The sequence below is a fragment of the Urtica dioica genome, chromosome 12 (assembly GCF_054948205.1).
Source record: "Urtica dioica subsp. dioica isolate 48M chromosome 12, U.dioica_male_clone48M_v1_H2, whole genome shotgun sequence".
In the NCBI taxonomy this organism is placed as follows: Eukaryota; Viridiplantae; Streptophyta; class Magnoliopsida; order Rosales; family Urticaceae; genus Urtica; species Urtica dioica.
Genome location: NC_142767.1, coordinates 11,388,290 through 11,403,993, shown reverse-complemented (window position 1 = coordinate 11,403,993; position 15,704 = coordinate 11,388,290). Strand labels below are relative to the sequence as shown.

The 15,704-nt window shown below is 34.4% G+C and overlaps 1 protein-coding gene and 1 long non-coding RNA gene across 2 annotated transcripts; one reads left to right on the top strand and one right to left on the bottom strand.

Annotated features, from left to right (window-relative positions):
- Nucleotides 1–1,419: 1,419 nt before the first annotated feature.
- Nucleotides 1,420–10,630, bottom strand: LOC149379116 (lupeol synthase-like). Its single transcript, XM_089603371.1, has 12 exons — nucleotides 10,553–10,630; nucleotides 10,207–10,421; nucleotides 6,266–6,451; nucleotides 5,814–6,186; nucleotides 5,130–5,599; nucleotides 4,581–4,820; nucleotides 4,402–4,500; nucleotides 4,231–4,287; nucleotides 4,071–4,117; nucleotides 3,572–3,974; nucleotides 3,372–3,455; nucleotides 1,420–1,816 (listed from the first exon to the last, which is right to left on the bottom strand). The coding sequence occupies exons 2-12, from the start codon at nucleotides 10,405–10,407 to the stop codon at nucleotides 1,691–1,693; spliced, it is 2,286 nt and encodes a 761-aa protein (XP_089459497.1). The 5' UTR covers nucleotides 10,408–10,421; nucleotides 10,553–10,630; the 3' UTR covers nucleotides 1,420–1,690.
- A 4,062-nt stretch (nucleotides 10,631–14,692) lies between these two features.
- On the top strand, nucleotides 14,693–15,287 carry LOC149379115 (uncharacterized). Its single transcript, XR_016294027.1, has 3 exons — nucleotides 14,693–14,768; nucleotides 14,930–14,999; nucleotides 15,168–15,287. It is a non-coding gene; the product is annotated as an uncharacterized LOC149379115 (long non-coding RNA).
- The last annotated feature ends 417 nt before the right edge of the window (nucleotides 15,288–15,704 follow it).

The following is a 15,704-nucleotide window of genomic DNA, read 5'->3' as shown; positions in this document are numbered from 1 at the left end:
AGTTCGACGCGTTCACGGCGGCGAAATCTGCAGATCTGGCGAAGCCGCTGAGCTCAGATATTGTTCAAGATCTACTATTTTTGGTGTCGACAGTTTTGGAGGTCGTATATGTATTACAGAATGAAATCATATTTATTCAAATATAAATTAATATTTATTCACATATTACTTCATTTAATAAACAATATAAATTTAAAAAATATTTCAATATAATAAAAATATCATTATAACCTCAATTTGAGGTCTCACCTGACTAAAACATGTGTAACCGATAGATGATAACTGCTAAATTTTGAGGAAGGGGAAATAATCGAGCAAAACCAAAGTTCATAAATATTTTTGTGAAAATTACGAAATGAGGGGGCATTTGTTACCGAGCCTAGAGTCCATGTAGAATTTTTGTAATTTATCATGAAATTATTTAACTGATTAAGATGGTTCTTCAACTAGTAGGTGGAACAACTTGTTGAACAAATGATTATTTTTAAGCAGTTTTAATCAAGGTCATAGACAAGCAAACAATCAACAAAAGCAAGTAAAGGACACAAGAGAGTTGGTAACCCTGTTCGGCTATAATCAAACTACTCAGGGGACTGATACGTCTGGGTAAAATAACCCACTATATCAGTCACTCAAAGGAATATGAATATTAAGTTTGATGACTCTGTCACAAACACTTTTGTCTTTGACTATCTCCGGTGAATGAAAAATCCGAGCTTCCCTCAGATCCGAGACTCCATCTCTTTGTTTCACCCAATCTTCTCTCAAAGATTATCAAGCATGACAATGCAAATATACGCACTTACAAATTCAGATCACGGTAATGATCAAAGAATTGCAAAAGAATTGCAAGCAGTAATAGCTAGTTGTTGATGAAGATCTCTAAGACCTAGAGACTAGCTAAAAGTTTAAGGCAGCATAAATTTACTTAACAAGAGCGAATGGCCTAATTCGACTCAAAAGAGTTTTATTAGGTGGATCCACTATCTCTCTGAATCACACCAATCGAAAATCAAATATCCAATAATATATTTTCTATATATTCTCAACTGAAAACTAGGGAGTTTCCAGTTTTATTCCTGCGGGAGGACAAGTAACACAAGTAATCCGGATCTTGAACATTTTCTTGCAATCTCGTTTAAACAACTTAGCAAAATTATTTTGTCAAACTAAACCATGTTATAGATAACCAACATATCAGATACTTTTTGTTTGTCTTTTGGGTACCGTTAATTATGAACAAATAACAATAATTTTGTAAAGACATTAGTGACTCCAAAAAAAAGTTGTTTTGACTTTCTATCTCTGGCACGATGGCCAACAAAGATTGTCGTACGTATTGACGAACTTCGCCGCTATTAGCAATTATTGCGACAGAGCTTCAAGATTTTTAAAAAAGGCTTTCGTGGAACGCTAGCACGCCAACTTTTAACCGCCGTGCAAGCCACTTAGTACCGTGGGATTACACAACGATTTTTAACCGATGTGCAAGTGTGAATTTTTTAGTAATCAATACATTATACATATTCAACAATATCGTTTGCATTGCATGGTCAATATAATAAATATTTAATAAGCATACAATAACCAACTCCGCATTTATGTCCATAAACCACTTCTTCAAGGAAGCTTTTGCATATCATAATGTCTCTCGTATGAATCAGAAATATCTTTATATGCTTGATTACACTTACCAGGCATTTGTTGAAGGCGATAAAACCATATTACGATACTCGGCAATCGCCCAAATCGGAAATATATTCCTATAAGCGGCATAGTGCAACGTGCAATTTCTAAAGAATGCACCCATAATTTCCTGCATTTAAATGTGTGAGAAAAAAAAATGAGTAAACATTAACATATCTTTGTGCTATAATTCGAACAAAAGTTTCATATATAACGTAATTTTCTTAAAATAACTCCATATACCATATACGATGGTAAAAATAATATAGGGTAAACACCCATTGCGCTCGTACTTTGTAGAATCACGCTGAGGAATGTAGGTTTGAGTTTAATTATTATTATTATTATTATTAGGGTAAACTCAATATCTTGGCTATTAATCAAGGATCCATTACAATATTAGACAATTTAAACGTTTGACATTCCTAAATAGCCAACGTTTAATAAATTTTGGATAAATAGTCATTTTCAGACGTAGATCTGAGGTAAATAACAACTTTCATATACCAAACATTGACTATTATTTAAGAATTACATCTGAAAGTGACTATTTACCTAGGATTTACAAAACATTAACTACTTAGCAATATCAAACGTTTAAAGTTGGCTATTTTCTTAATTTGTTTTATTAATCAAAGCTCTTTTCCTATAGTCATCTCGAGAATCGTCGTATAATCTCATAAGGCGAAGTAAGAAAAAAAAAAGTAATACTATAGTATACATTAAAATAAACGTTTTTTTTTAGAAATACAAGAGTGGGGAAGGATAGATATATAAATAAATTTTAAAACTAAAATGATGATGTCAAAACTTAAATTTTACGGTGGATTAAAGTGTATTTACATAATTTCGAACAAGTTGGATTATGATTTATATTAATCAGAATATAATTAATTTCTATGACAACGAATACATATAAAAAAACGATAATCATGATATTTATCATTATATAAAACGAATATTTTATCTATCAAATCTAGTATTATAATTAAAAATTAATGTTAAAATTAATAGAATAATTTAATTTCAAATACAATAAGTAATATTATTAGCGGGGATGATTATATCTTTGTTAAATAATTTATAGAATAATATTAATTAGATATTCTTCATTGTACAGAAAACTATTGAATTGATAATATCACTAATGAATAAATAACACTAAAATAAAATTGACGTACTGGTAAACCTAAAATAATAATTACTTTTATATTATAAAATAATAATATTAAATATTTAAATTGTATCTCAATATAACATACATTATTGTGGTTATTATTACAATATTCCAAACACTAAAGTTCACTCACACCCAATCATTTATTTAAACCGAGTTTAAGCCGTTCAGTGTAACTATCTTTCAAACCATATAATTAACAAAAAATTAGAAAAATAGCCAACTTAAATGTTTGATATTGCTAAATAGTAAAAATTTGGTAAATATTAAGTAAGTAACCATAAATGATGACGTAACTTAATATGACAGTGGCTATTTACTTAATATTTATGTTTGTAAATATATAAAATTGGCTATTTACCTAATATTTATCAAACTTTGATTATTTAGGAATTTCCAACGTTTAAGTACTATTTTGGCTAAACTAGGCATTTGACTATAGGGTTTGGAGTAATCATAAATAAAATGCTTATCATATCGCATATAATTTCTAACAGCTAATAATTACCTGCTGAGGAAAATCTCCATTTTCCAATTGAGAATTGATTAGCACTCGAGCCCCACGGTGGATTGGAGTAGGGTCTCTCTCATACTTTTAGTAAAACGTTGACACAAATAAAAGAAGAAAAAAAAAAACACAATTAATAATAGTTCATGACAAGCTAACTCAACCTTAAATATTGCAAACAATTGTAAAAAATTACTAACCTGTTTACTATGAATCAAAGCCAATAAGACTAGTGCAGTTTGCACCAAATTTGAATGGTCACCTTCAAAAGGAGTATATATTTTATTGGTACAAGAGGTGTAACTCTCAGCCCAACCACCATCGTCTCTCTGAGTCTCAAGTAGAAAGTCGACCCCTTTACGTATAGCTGTGCAATCGTAATACGATCTCCCGGCAGCCTCTAAGCCAAGAATCGCAAACCACGTGCCATAGAAAAAGCAAACCCCCCAATCACCGTACCAAGATCCATCGGACATTTGATTGTCTTCAATATAATTTGCACCTTTTATTATGAAATCGTCAACCTCATTTCTTCTATGGTTTGGATAAAGCTTTCGAAACAAACTCAAAGCTTGGATGCATGACGATGTGCATTCCGTGTCCCTGAGTGTGTCTACATACTCTTAGTTGTACTAGCTATGAAATAATTTGTATGATTATATTGTCTTGTATATAAAAAAATGTTCCTCAATTACTTACTCATGTTCAATCACGATGTCTTCTAGAAACTCAACGGGATTTAGCCACTGAGGAAAGCCCAAAATAAGGACATATATACCACCACATGTGTGATCTTTTTATAAGAATATTAGACTAATCAATTCTTTTTTTTTTTTTTTTCTAAGGAGAGGTTACGTACCTCTAGCCATTTTGGAGCTCCAGTTTCTTCCCAAGGTGATACACCACCATTTGGAGCCTGTTTTTTTATTTGTTATTTCATGTATCCACTATATCGTAAGACACTATCAATAGAAAGTCATGAAGACGATCAATGGTACAAAATATGTATAAAGTGGTCCTATTTTCTCACCTGCAGTGATAACAAAACATTAACAGAATCGTACATTTGTTCTACTTCCATTGGTTCGCCAACAAGTTCAGATGGCAACATTTGTAACAATAAACAACACTGCAAAATAAGTACAGTAGTTTTTATTAGTAATTATATGACTAGCATTACGATGTGTTTATATTAACTCCAAATGTCACCTTTAGAGCTTCGGCAGTACAATCAGATAGTTGCCATCCATGGTCTCGATCAGAAAATGTCCAAGCTCCTTTGCTAATATGACGAAAATGGTCCTTGTAATTTCTAGGATTCTCTCTTACTTGAGAACCTTTGAGAAATTTATGTGCTGCTCCTAGAATTTGGACAATTTCTTCATCGATATTTGCAGCAAGTAGAGCTTGAACTGAAAGACTGCAATCCCATGTTTGACTTCCAAAAGACTGCAATTATTGAAGTAACGTGGATGATTAAATAAAGGATATATAGCCATATTAAAAGTTTCATATTGCTATGTAGTCAACATTTGTAATCAACATTTTGTAAATTTTAGGTAAATAGTCACGTAAATACCCCACCATTTCATTTCAATGAAAGGACAAACCAAAAATGTCACGTCATGTATATGGTTATGTACCTAAGATTTACGGAACGTTGGCTATATAACAATCTCAAACGTTTTAGTTGACTGATTATCTAATTTTTTGTTAAAAAAATATGTAACAAAATAGAATAATAAAAAACTTACATACATGCATGGTGATTCCATCTTCTGCTACCCATATGTAATCATTCACTCTAGAAATATGTTTCTTAAAAGCTTCTCCATTAGGATTGTCAGCCCAACAAGCGAGCATCATAAACGGTTTTGGGACAACACCGATGGTGATATAACGACTATGTTCATCCTCGTAATGAATGTGGTTTATCGCTCTCTCAACAGCCATTTCTCTAAACTTGCTAAATGGCCACATGTTGACCAAAGGCTCCGCAACATAATAAACAGAATCCCAAAGAAGCCTTTGCAATCTACCGTGGGGATAATAGTTGTCAGTTTTTGCACATAAATGACGCACTTTGCTCCATTTGATCTCTTTGTAAGGCTCAACGTGTATTTCTTCTCTCAACTGCTCAACTAAAGGTGTGATTGGTCCCACAAACTTTCTTCCATAAAGGTAAGACATTGGCATGTATGTCAACCGACAATAGCATAACATCTTTGCTGCATCAAGAAATTTAAGATTACATTATAAGTTCAACAACATTCTTGAACAATTCTGATGGAAAGCTCAAAAACAAGATCCATAAGGTGATTTTCATAGTGCACATGCAGGAGAGGAGGATCCAAGAAGAAATTTTGTTATAAAAAAGAAAAAAAGTTCCAAACCCCAAACGTGAAAAATTGTTGCAAGTATAACAAGACTATATATCCTTACATGGATGAAGCGGAACGATGGAAGGGTAAAACCAAAATTCAGGTGGCATAGGATTGCATCCATCCCATTCATACACTCCGAGTATTGCCATCAAAATCTTTCCCCAAGAAGCAGAGAAAGTTGCGCCACCGTTTTGGTGAATCCATTGGCGAGCTCTTGCGCACGCATTATCAAGGCCTCCGTCGGGGCCTTCCCCGAGAATGCGCATTGAAATGTAGTTGAGAACCGTGCACATCATCATACTCGGGCCCTCAATGTGTAACCCCCATCCTCCATCATCATTTTGATGGCAATACATGTACCACAACATTCCTTTCTTATGATGATTGTTGAAAACCATATCTAATGTACCACATATGTACATACAAAACACCTGATGAGTGACAATTTGTTAGTTGACTTAATACTAAGTTGTTTGATCTTAAGTTCATAGTATGGTTCAAATTATGCACCATCATTGGAGTGTAGAACATAGGACCAGTATTTTGAGCGGACCAATGGCCATGGGGTGACTGCAATGCCGACCAAAAACTTATTGATCTTCTCATCGCTATATCTGCTTTTTCGTATGTGCAATTTTCTTCTTCTTCCAATTTTACAGCTTGAATTTTTTGTTTGTAATTTTTCTCTCTTAGCATCTGCAGTTATGAAAACTTGTAAGATTCATGATTCATCCATAAATATTAGGTAAAAAGACCACGAGTTCTAATTTTTTAGATTTTATAAGGTGTTGGTAAAAAAATAATTTGGCCAATCTTTCAAAATCCGTAAAATAAGTCTATAAAAGAATTAGAGCTAACATATATAATGCCCATAAATTTGTGATGCATTTCGTGAAAATAAAACCTTCTTAAGTTTATGATGCATGGCTTGAATTTAATTGAACGAATGCTTGTAATTGTCTTGCTGATAGAATGTTTGTCTTTATTTTAACGGGTTAGAACATTTTCCATAGAAAGAATATGTTTTGCTGATAAAATTTATAAATAGGTTCATGTTACCGAGTCCTACAGTAGAAAGAATTTGATCACAAAGTTAATGCAAAAAAAATCAACCGTTAAAAGCAAGAAAAAATGAAATTTGAGTCCAAAACGTTCTTAATTATGTGGCTATATCTCTCCTCTAATTATAACCTCTAGGTTAGTTTTTGAATTATTATTCTTTTTCGTAGCTTTTTTTACTTTCAGTAAATTATCACATTATACTCTACGTCCACACGTTTTCATATAAATATCTTGTATATTTCTTCACTATATAAAAAATAGAGGAAATGGCGGCAAAAAGACCCAATATTTTCGGGTTATTACATTTATGTACCCAACGTTTAAAATTGATGGGTAAAGTACCCAAACCCAAGAAGTTACTACTCCGTTGGTACCTTGGACGTTAAAAATGAACGGAAGGCGACGTGGCTGCATCTTAGGATACTTGTGAGAATTTTTTGTATATTAATTACCTAAAAATTCAAATAAAATTTGCAAAATACATTGTAAAAAAAAAATGGGATTCTTCAATCTCGCCGCCGGAGGAATCGGCTTCGTCCTCATCGGCGTATGCGAAGCCCTCTCTTCTCCGCCGGCTAAAAGCCCTTTCCAGATTCAAACCCCGCCAATATCGAACCCTAACCGATCTCCACATTCCTCTTCTTCTTCTCCGACTCCGTCGCTCGTATTGGCCCTGCTCTCATCGCTCGCCGTCCTCGACTCGTTCGTCTCCTTCTTCGACGTCGTCAACTCCGGCGACCGAATCGGCTCGGCTCTCCAGCTCCAAACCCTAGCCGTGGCGTCTCTGTTCCTCCTCCACAGCGTCGGCGGAATCCTCTCCAGATCGTCGGAGTCGATTCCCCTCCCGTCGCTTCTAATCGACTCGATCGCGCTCTTCGCGTTCGCGGAGGAGTTTCTTCTCTTCTACCTCCAGAGGAAGGACACGTCAGGGATCGAGAATCGGTACTACGATCTCATCCTCGTCCCGATCGCCGTGTGCGTCGTCTCCGCCGCGCTCGGGCTGAGGTCGCCGGACTCCGGCGTCCCGAGGCTCGGCCGCGCGGCGGGACTGGTCCTCCAGGGGACGTGGCTGGCTCAAATGGCGGTCTCGATCCACACGGGAATGGTCGCCCATGGACGGTGGCGTACTCGGTGTTTTTTTACAATGTATTTTGCAAATTTTATTTGATTTTTTAGGTAATTAATATACACAAAATTCTCACAAGTATCCTAAGATGCAGCCACGTCGCCTTCCGTTCATTTTTAAGTCCAAGGTACCAACGGAGTAGTAACTTCTTGGGTTTGGGTACTTTACCCACCAATTTTAAACGTGGGTACATAAGTGTAATAACCCGAAAACATTGAGTCTTTTTGCCGCCATTTCCTCTAAAAAATACACAAACTTATGATCGTCTAGTTAATAAATTTGGAAACGTGAAATAATCCTCGACGAGATAATTATTTTGACACAAATTATGACTTATTTCTTTCATGCGAAATATTTTTCATTAATGAATTAACAATACACTACAGCAGTTTAAAAGAAAATAAGAATTTTTATTCAATTTTCAAAGCCTATACTTTAATGGAGTTAGCCCTTTTCTACTTAATTATTTCTCTAATGATAGTAGGATTACTATAATCCCGATACTTGATAACCCAACAACAGAATTCCGCGACGAAGTATTCAGTTTAATCATTTGCTTCAAAATTTTCTAATGAGAGCTAAAATTTAATTTATCCACGCGTAGCAATGTCGAGATGAAGTAATTAAATTTACAGAAAATTAGAAAAATAGTCAACTTAAACGTTTGACATTGCTAATAGATAACGTTTGCTAAATCTTAGGTAAATAGACATTTTCAGATGTAGATGTTAAGTAAATAGTCAACGTTTGGTATATGAAAGTGACTATTTACCTCAGATTTACGTCTGAAAGTGGCTATTTACCTAAGATTCCAAACGTTGGCGATTTAACAATGTCAAACGTTTAAGTTGACTATTTTCCTAATGGACCCATTATAAATTTAATACACCAAAGTCAACATAATTGTTTTGGAAGCGACCGTCGTTTATTTAAAGACAATTATGGAGATGTTCTTCGAAGCTCTTTATGTTCGATCATTAGCTAAAAAATTGCAATATTTTCAAAGAAGAATTTGTCGCCAATAGTCGATCTCTTAGCTTCTTTATAGATTCTAGCCAAAATTTTATTTCATTAAGAAAATAACTCAGCAAATAGAAGTAAATGAAATTAATTAAAACAATTAATTTCATTTACTTCGACCTGATGGACTATTTTCTTAAAAAAATGAAATTTTAATAATTTTTTAAAAGGAGAGTGTGCTATTGGATTGTTGCCTAATTGTCTAATTTGATAAAACCTTCGTTTTAATTGACTACTTTGTTATAAGGCAAAAGAAGGATTTTTCTATATTATAAGTAATTTTAGATTATATATTATTATCTTAGAAAAAAAATATAAACTATTCTTTTGGAAATTACTAGATTAGAAAAGTAGATAAGGTTATAAATATTTAGCCATACAGCCAAGGTTTTCAGCGATGATTTTTTATTAATTTATTAGTTTTTTATTAGCTTCTTTTTTTAACGATCGGAAAATGATACATATGGCCAGGGACGAAGCCATGAATTCAAGTTATGGGGAGCTGATATGCGAAAAAAAAGTTGAGGGAGGGTTAATTTATAAATATTTGGGATAAATTTAAAAAACAAAATTAAAAATTGTGAAAAAAGTGCAATTTGCTTTTTGCAGAGAGAGACGGGGCGGGGCTAGGCAACGAGGTAGAGAGAGTAAAGGCTCGGGCGATGAGGAAGAAGAAGGCTTGGGTTTTATAACCCCTAAAACTATTGGGTGCGACAATGACCTGAAATGTGAATTTATAGTAGTGCTATAGCACCCCTTGAGCACTATGTGACTTCGTGCCTACATATGGTCCGACCTTTTATGTTGATTTCTAGCATTATTATCAAATAATTAAGAAACATTTCAATTGAAGGCAACCGCATGCATCATAATATGAGAAAGTTAGAAATTGAATTGACCTATATTCTTAATACTTGAATAGTTTGATTATAATTTATATTAAGTGTAGCTAATTCAAATAATTTATTCGTTTATTAATACGCAGATTTTTAACTTCTAGCCAAATTTATTAGAGTATCTTCGACCACAAACTCCAAAAAAAAAAAAAAAAAAAAAAGGTTTCACTTTAAAATGTTGCTTATATCAAAATCAAAGTTTCTAGAACAAAAACCTATCCTTAACAAAAAAAAAAACATATTCCTAAAATAATATTACTAATTAGAACAACTTTTAAATTTATTACATTTTAGTTTATATATATATTTGTATTTTAATTCATTGGGTTGGACATGCTCTTATGTACCTGAAACCTCCATATGAGGTCGCTGCATGGTTTGACTTTGTGTCGGTTTGTGTAAAAGTTTTGTCGAGCCTCTTCAACCTCGGCTCGTTCTTCTAGAGTTCCAGCATTCGGATCGAACTCAAATGTCTGTCTTCCCAAAAAGTTGTTTGTGCTGAACAAATATGGATCTTCCTCACCCTTTCCGTACTTGATCTTCCACATTTGTACTCCTTAAACTGAAATGATAAATAGAATGGTTCAAAATATTAATATTAATTTGAAGTAAAATCGTACGTTTGTTTAGTGGACAAAGAAAAGAAGAAGCATATTCTAAAACTGAAAATGTATATCGGATTAAAGATCTTACCCGATTTTGTTGCTTGAAAAAAATGAATGCAAAATAGAGGTGCACGATGTGGTCTCATTTATAGAAATGGATGTAAGAGCAAAAAAAAAAAAAAAAAAAAAAGAGCATATCTAATTTTTAATTTTACAGAGAGCTTGATGGGACTGATCACATGCAATATAATAAATCATAAGCTCAAGTCCATGTCAAGCGACTATTTTATTGGTTTTAATAAAATCACTTACTAGCGGTACGAATGAAAAACAATCACTAATATTGAAAATTTGCCATTGCCGACAATCACTCAACTTGTATCAATTACCTATGAACTGAGCTAAAGCAAGACACGTTTTTTTGTCTCAGTTCATGCTGGGCAGTTTTCAAACGCGCCAGGTGTGCATTGTCGTCTTCAGAGTTTGTAGCACTGCTGCCAAGCAAGTCAGGCTAGTAATTTTTTTTAATGATTAACTTCTTTATTTTTATATTGTTTAATTTAAAAATAAGATGAAAAAGTGTGCAGTCAGGCTTTAAACGTGGGTCCAAACTATTCTGGCTTTTTTTTTTTTGGCTTCTTTGAACAAGTTACTTTGTCAACGTGGTGATTGATGAAGCTATTACAGTACTTCTTTTTTTTAACGTCTCCTTGATGGCTAATTGATGCATTTTATTTGTTTGTTACACAGCAGTTCAGAGTAGTAAAAACGTTTTGATCAGGGAAAAACCGTAGGATTTAATGCATAGATCTGAATGGGGAGAGTGAATATATTAGATCAATCAACCCATCAATATTAGGAGAATAGCCCAAGTTTGAATATATTAAGTGAATAGTTCAATTAATATTTCACTACCTAAATTACCCTCATATATAAGAGCAAAACTCAATTTTCACAAAACCTAAACCTAAACTCGTTCTCATCTTCGTCCATTTCACGCCACCGATCCACTTCACGCCGCCGATCGCCGCCGATCGTTTTCACGCCGCCGCGTCGTCGCCAATCGTCATCCATCCTCGTTACTGATCCCTAACGTCGCCAGCGAGATCCGCCATAGACGCCGTCAAGATCCGCCATAGACGGCGTCGATTCCGTCGAGCTCCGGCGGCGGCGATGCTCGGAGAATCGAGGGCTCAGATTGACTCGAAAATCGGCGGGGGGAGAGGAATCGGCGGCGGAGAGGAAATCGACGGCGATTCAGGGGATTGAGGAGAGGCACTTTGTAAATTCGCGAATCGGTTAATTTAATTAACCTACTGGAGTGAGTTAGGTTAATTAATTAACTGATTCGTGAAGGATTTGAAATTCACAAAAAATTTACAAAAATCATAACTGAAGTCAATTGATATTCAAAGCATTCAATTAATTAACCTAATTCCGAATTTAGTAAATTAACTTTACTCACAAAAAAATCAGAATCTAAACTAATATTCAACCAATAAGTTAATTAATTAACCTAACTCACTCCAGTAAGTTAATTAAATTAACTTATTCGCGAATTTACCAATGGCGTTATGGTCTGAGTCGAAAATATGGACTATTTGCTTAATAAAATGAAACTTGGGCTATTCCCCCAATAAGAATGACAAACTTGGCTAGTTACAACAAATTTCACTGTAATAAATGTGTGTTAATTAGCATACTTTAAACATCAATTTCTTATTATCCAATGTGTACATTATTTTTTAGGTCTCCGTCTCTATAGTTAATTATCCAATAACAAATTTAAGTTTTACTAAATAGTAAACGTTTTATTAATTTTTCAAATAGTCATTAAAAAATAAATGATGATCAAATATCAAAAATACCCTCCATTAACTATTTTATAATAATAAATTAAAAATACAAGCCATTAATTGACTAGACCATAAATTGTTTAATGATCGTTAATTCCTCTCTCTCTCTCTCTCTCTCTCTCTCTCTCTCTCTCTCTCTCTCTCTCTCTCTCTCTTCAATTACGATAGCTTTGTCTCTCTGCTCCGATTTTTATACTTCATTTATTCGGGCCGTAAAAAATTAATAATAAACACAAATTTATTGATATAAAGACAAATAAATGCAAATGTATCGAAATTAAAAATAATTATCGATTGCTGCAAAAAATAAAAATAAAAATACCAAAAGAAAAAATTGTTGGCGAAGAGAAGATGAACCTGCATATTTACAATGGTCAACTATTATAAACAAATATTAATGAACATTTACATGAATTAAACGTACACGATTCAGAAGTGTGGATAACAAAAAAAAAAAGAACAAATGAAACTCAGATCTAGTGTAAAAGATATTCTACAAAAAAATGAATCTAATCTAAAATATATTGAATAATTAAATAAAAATTAGTTAATTGATGTAGGATAAACTAAATAAAATAACAATTTTATTTTCGAGTAAAAAAAAAAGACAACCTTTGGAAGAAATAAAAGGATAATGAAAACACGTTCTAAATTATTATTGAGAAATAAATAGAAATGTAATGAGGAAATTTTTTATTCATAATTACTTGAACTAAAAACAGAAATTAGAAATAGATTCTAAACAATAGTTATAAGAAAAACTAAATCCAGAAACTATATAATAAACCGAGATACAAAATATGTAGATGAACAACGTTATAAGAAGAAGTAGATAAAAACAGGAATCGTTGAGGACCGTTAGACGGTTTCCTTAAAGCAATATTGCTCTCCCATGGGTGTTTGTATCTAGAGCAATTTATCTCCCAGGATACAACAACGTTATCAGAAGAACAAGGCACTAGAATGTACTTCTGACGAGCTATAAAATAGTAACCGAACCAACCAAAGAAAAGCAGACAGAAAACCAAAAACGTAGAGGCAAGTATAGAGAAGAAGAGTGAGTAGTACTTCTATTTTTGTGTGTTCAGAATAAGAAAAGGAGAGCTGTATTTATAGGCCGAAGCTCACCAATTTGAACAGCCAAAAAACGTCTCCTTAATGGCTAGTTGATGCACTTTATTTGGCTGTTGCACAGCAGTTCAGAGTAGCAAAAACGTTTTGATCAGGGAAAAACCGTAGGGTTTAATGCATGGATCTGATTACAATTTAATTAAAATATTTAGCACATATAAAATAAGGCAATCAGCCCAAGCCCAAGCCCGAGACCGAGACATTCCCGAAACTCGGAACCCGAGCCCGGGCCCAGCGCGGCTCGGCTCGGCGGCGGCGTGTGTGTGTGTGCGCGCGCGCGCGTGAGGGGTTAACAGATAACCCACACACACTCTCCTCTCTTGCACTTGGATGACCACTAAATAAAGAAGATAGTATATACACACTACACAACTCATCTCCCTAATCAATGTGAGACTTTTTCCCTACACATTCTACACACAATTTATTTATAATAAATGTGTGTTAATTAGCATACTTTAAACATTAATTTCTTATTCATTATAAATCCGTTTTTGGCAAGTTAATACATTATTTCATACTACTATCCACAAGGAATACGAATCCGCAAGAATTATTAAATTCTGTTGAGTGGACCTCACTCAAATCTTTGCCACAAAACACTCACTCAAATTGATATTTCTATCAATTCTTCCAACAATCCCCCACATGAATGAAATTGCATGACGACAATGAAAAAGACACGACACGACTACAATTGGTTCAACGGTTGATACCAGTATAGGATAGGTAGACTAGGTCCTTGAACCTTCCTTTAAGGAAATATGCCAAGTTTACTGACTACTCAGTAAACGCGATGTCCTTGAACTGTTAGTCGTTTGTATATAAACAGTAAGCATATACCTAGGTGATATCTTCCTGTTATAAGATTAGCTCTCATGGTTATGTTCATTTTGGCCCTGAACATTTGCCTGGTTCTGTAAGAGTTTCTAAATAATTAAGCCCCATTAATTCTCTTTCGAAGCGGCTCCACACTACCAGAAATATGGGATACAACTACAGGTTTTTTTTAACTCCAATTTAGCCTTTTAATGGAGTCTTTGAATATAGACTACAGTCACCTTTTTTTAGGTCTATATTAGACTCCAGTCGAATATAAAGCTGTAGATAATGGTCTATTTTTCTCTACAGCTAATATAAAAAAGTAGTTGTTGACTCGATTGAACTTTAGATACTTTGGACTGACGGGCAAAGATTGCAATGTTGTGTAACCAGCTCTCCTGATTATTGTCTTTGGTCTCAGATTGAAGTGGGTGATATATTATGCGAAATCGAAACCGACAAAGCTACTCTCGAATTTGAATGTCTAGAAGAGGGGTAATTAGCCTTTTTAATTATTTATTTTAAATTCGTGATTCAAAGTTGCTAAATGATCTCATTTCTCGCAAGGATTAATTAGTTTTAAAAAACTATAGTTCATAACTCAAACTTTGTATCTTGTGAAATTTTAGCATTTTAACTTTTGTGGACTGTCATAGGTTTCTGGCGAAGATACTGGCACCTGACGGTTCAAAAGATGTGCCCGTAGGACAACCTATTGCCATAATGGTATTCTGTTATAAACCTTCCATCTCTTATGTACATTATGTTATGACTTCTGGTTTGCATTTTTCTCATCTATGTGCTAAAATTTTCTATTAGGAATGTCTCTTCTGATAATTCTGGTTTTTCATCTTCTACGAGTTACTAAAATACTAGTGTGTGCTTGCTCACAAGGTTGAGGACGAAGATGATATAAAAAATGTCCCTGCTTCTATATCAAAAGAATCTGAGGTCTCAGGAAAGACATCAACAAACCAGGATGTCAAAACTGGAGAGAGTGTACAAGAAACAAGCTGATCAGCTAATAAAAACACTGCTGATCTTCCTCCGCATATTTTCATTGACATGCCAGCTTTGTCTCCGACGATGGTAACAATGAAACTTTTTGAATTCTTTTCATCTTATAAGATTTCCTTCCTAATTTCGGTCCTATTTTTGAGCCCCATGCTTTCCTTTTCTTCTAACCATGCTCTCTTGTTGGTGCTGCGTGCCTCTCCGAGATCGTACCGCAGGTACGAGGATGCAGCGAGGACGGTTCCGGCAAGTCGCGGGCGAGCAGCGAGGGGTGTTCGGGTTCAGCGACAAGGCAAATAGGGGCTGTTCAGTTCCAGCGACAAGTCAGCGGCTCGGCGAGATGTCTTGAGGCTGCGACAGCGCGCAGCGACAGTGCGGACGCGGGCTGCGAAACCTCGGCGTGTTGAGGCATAGTGA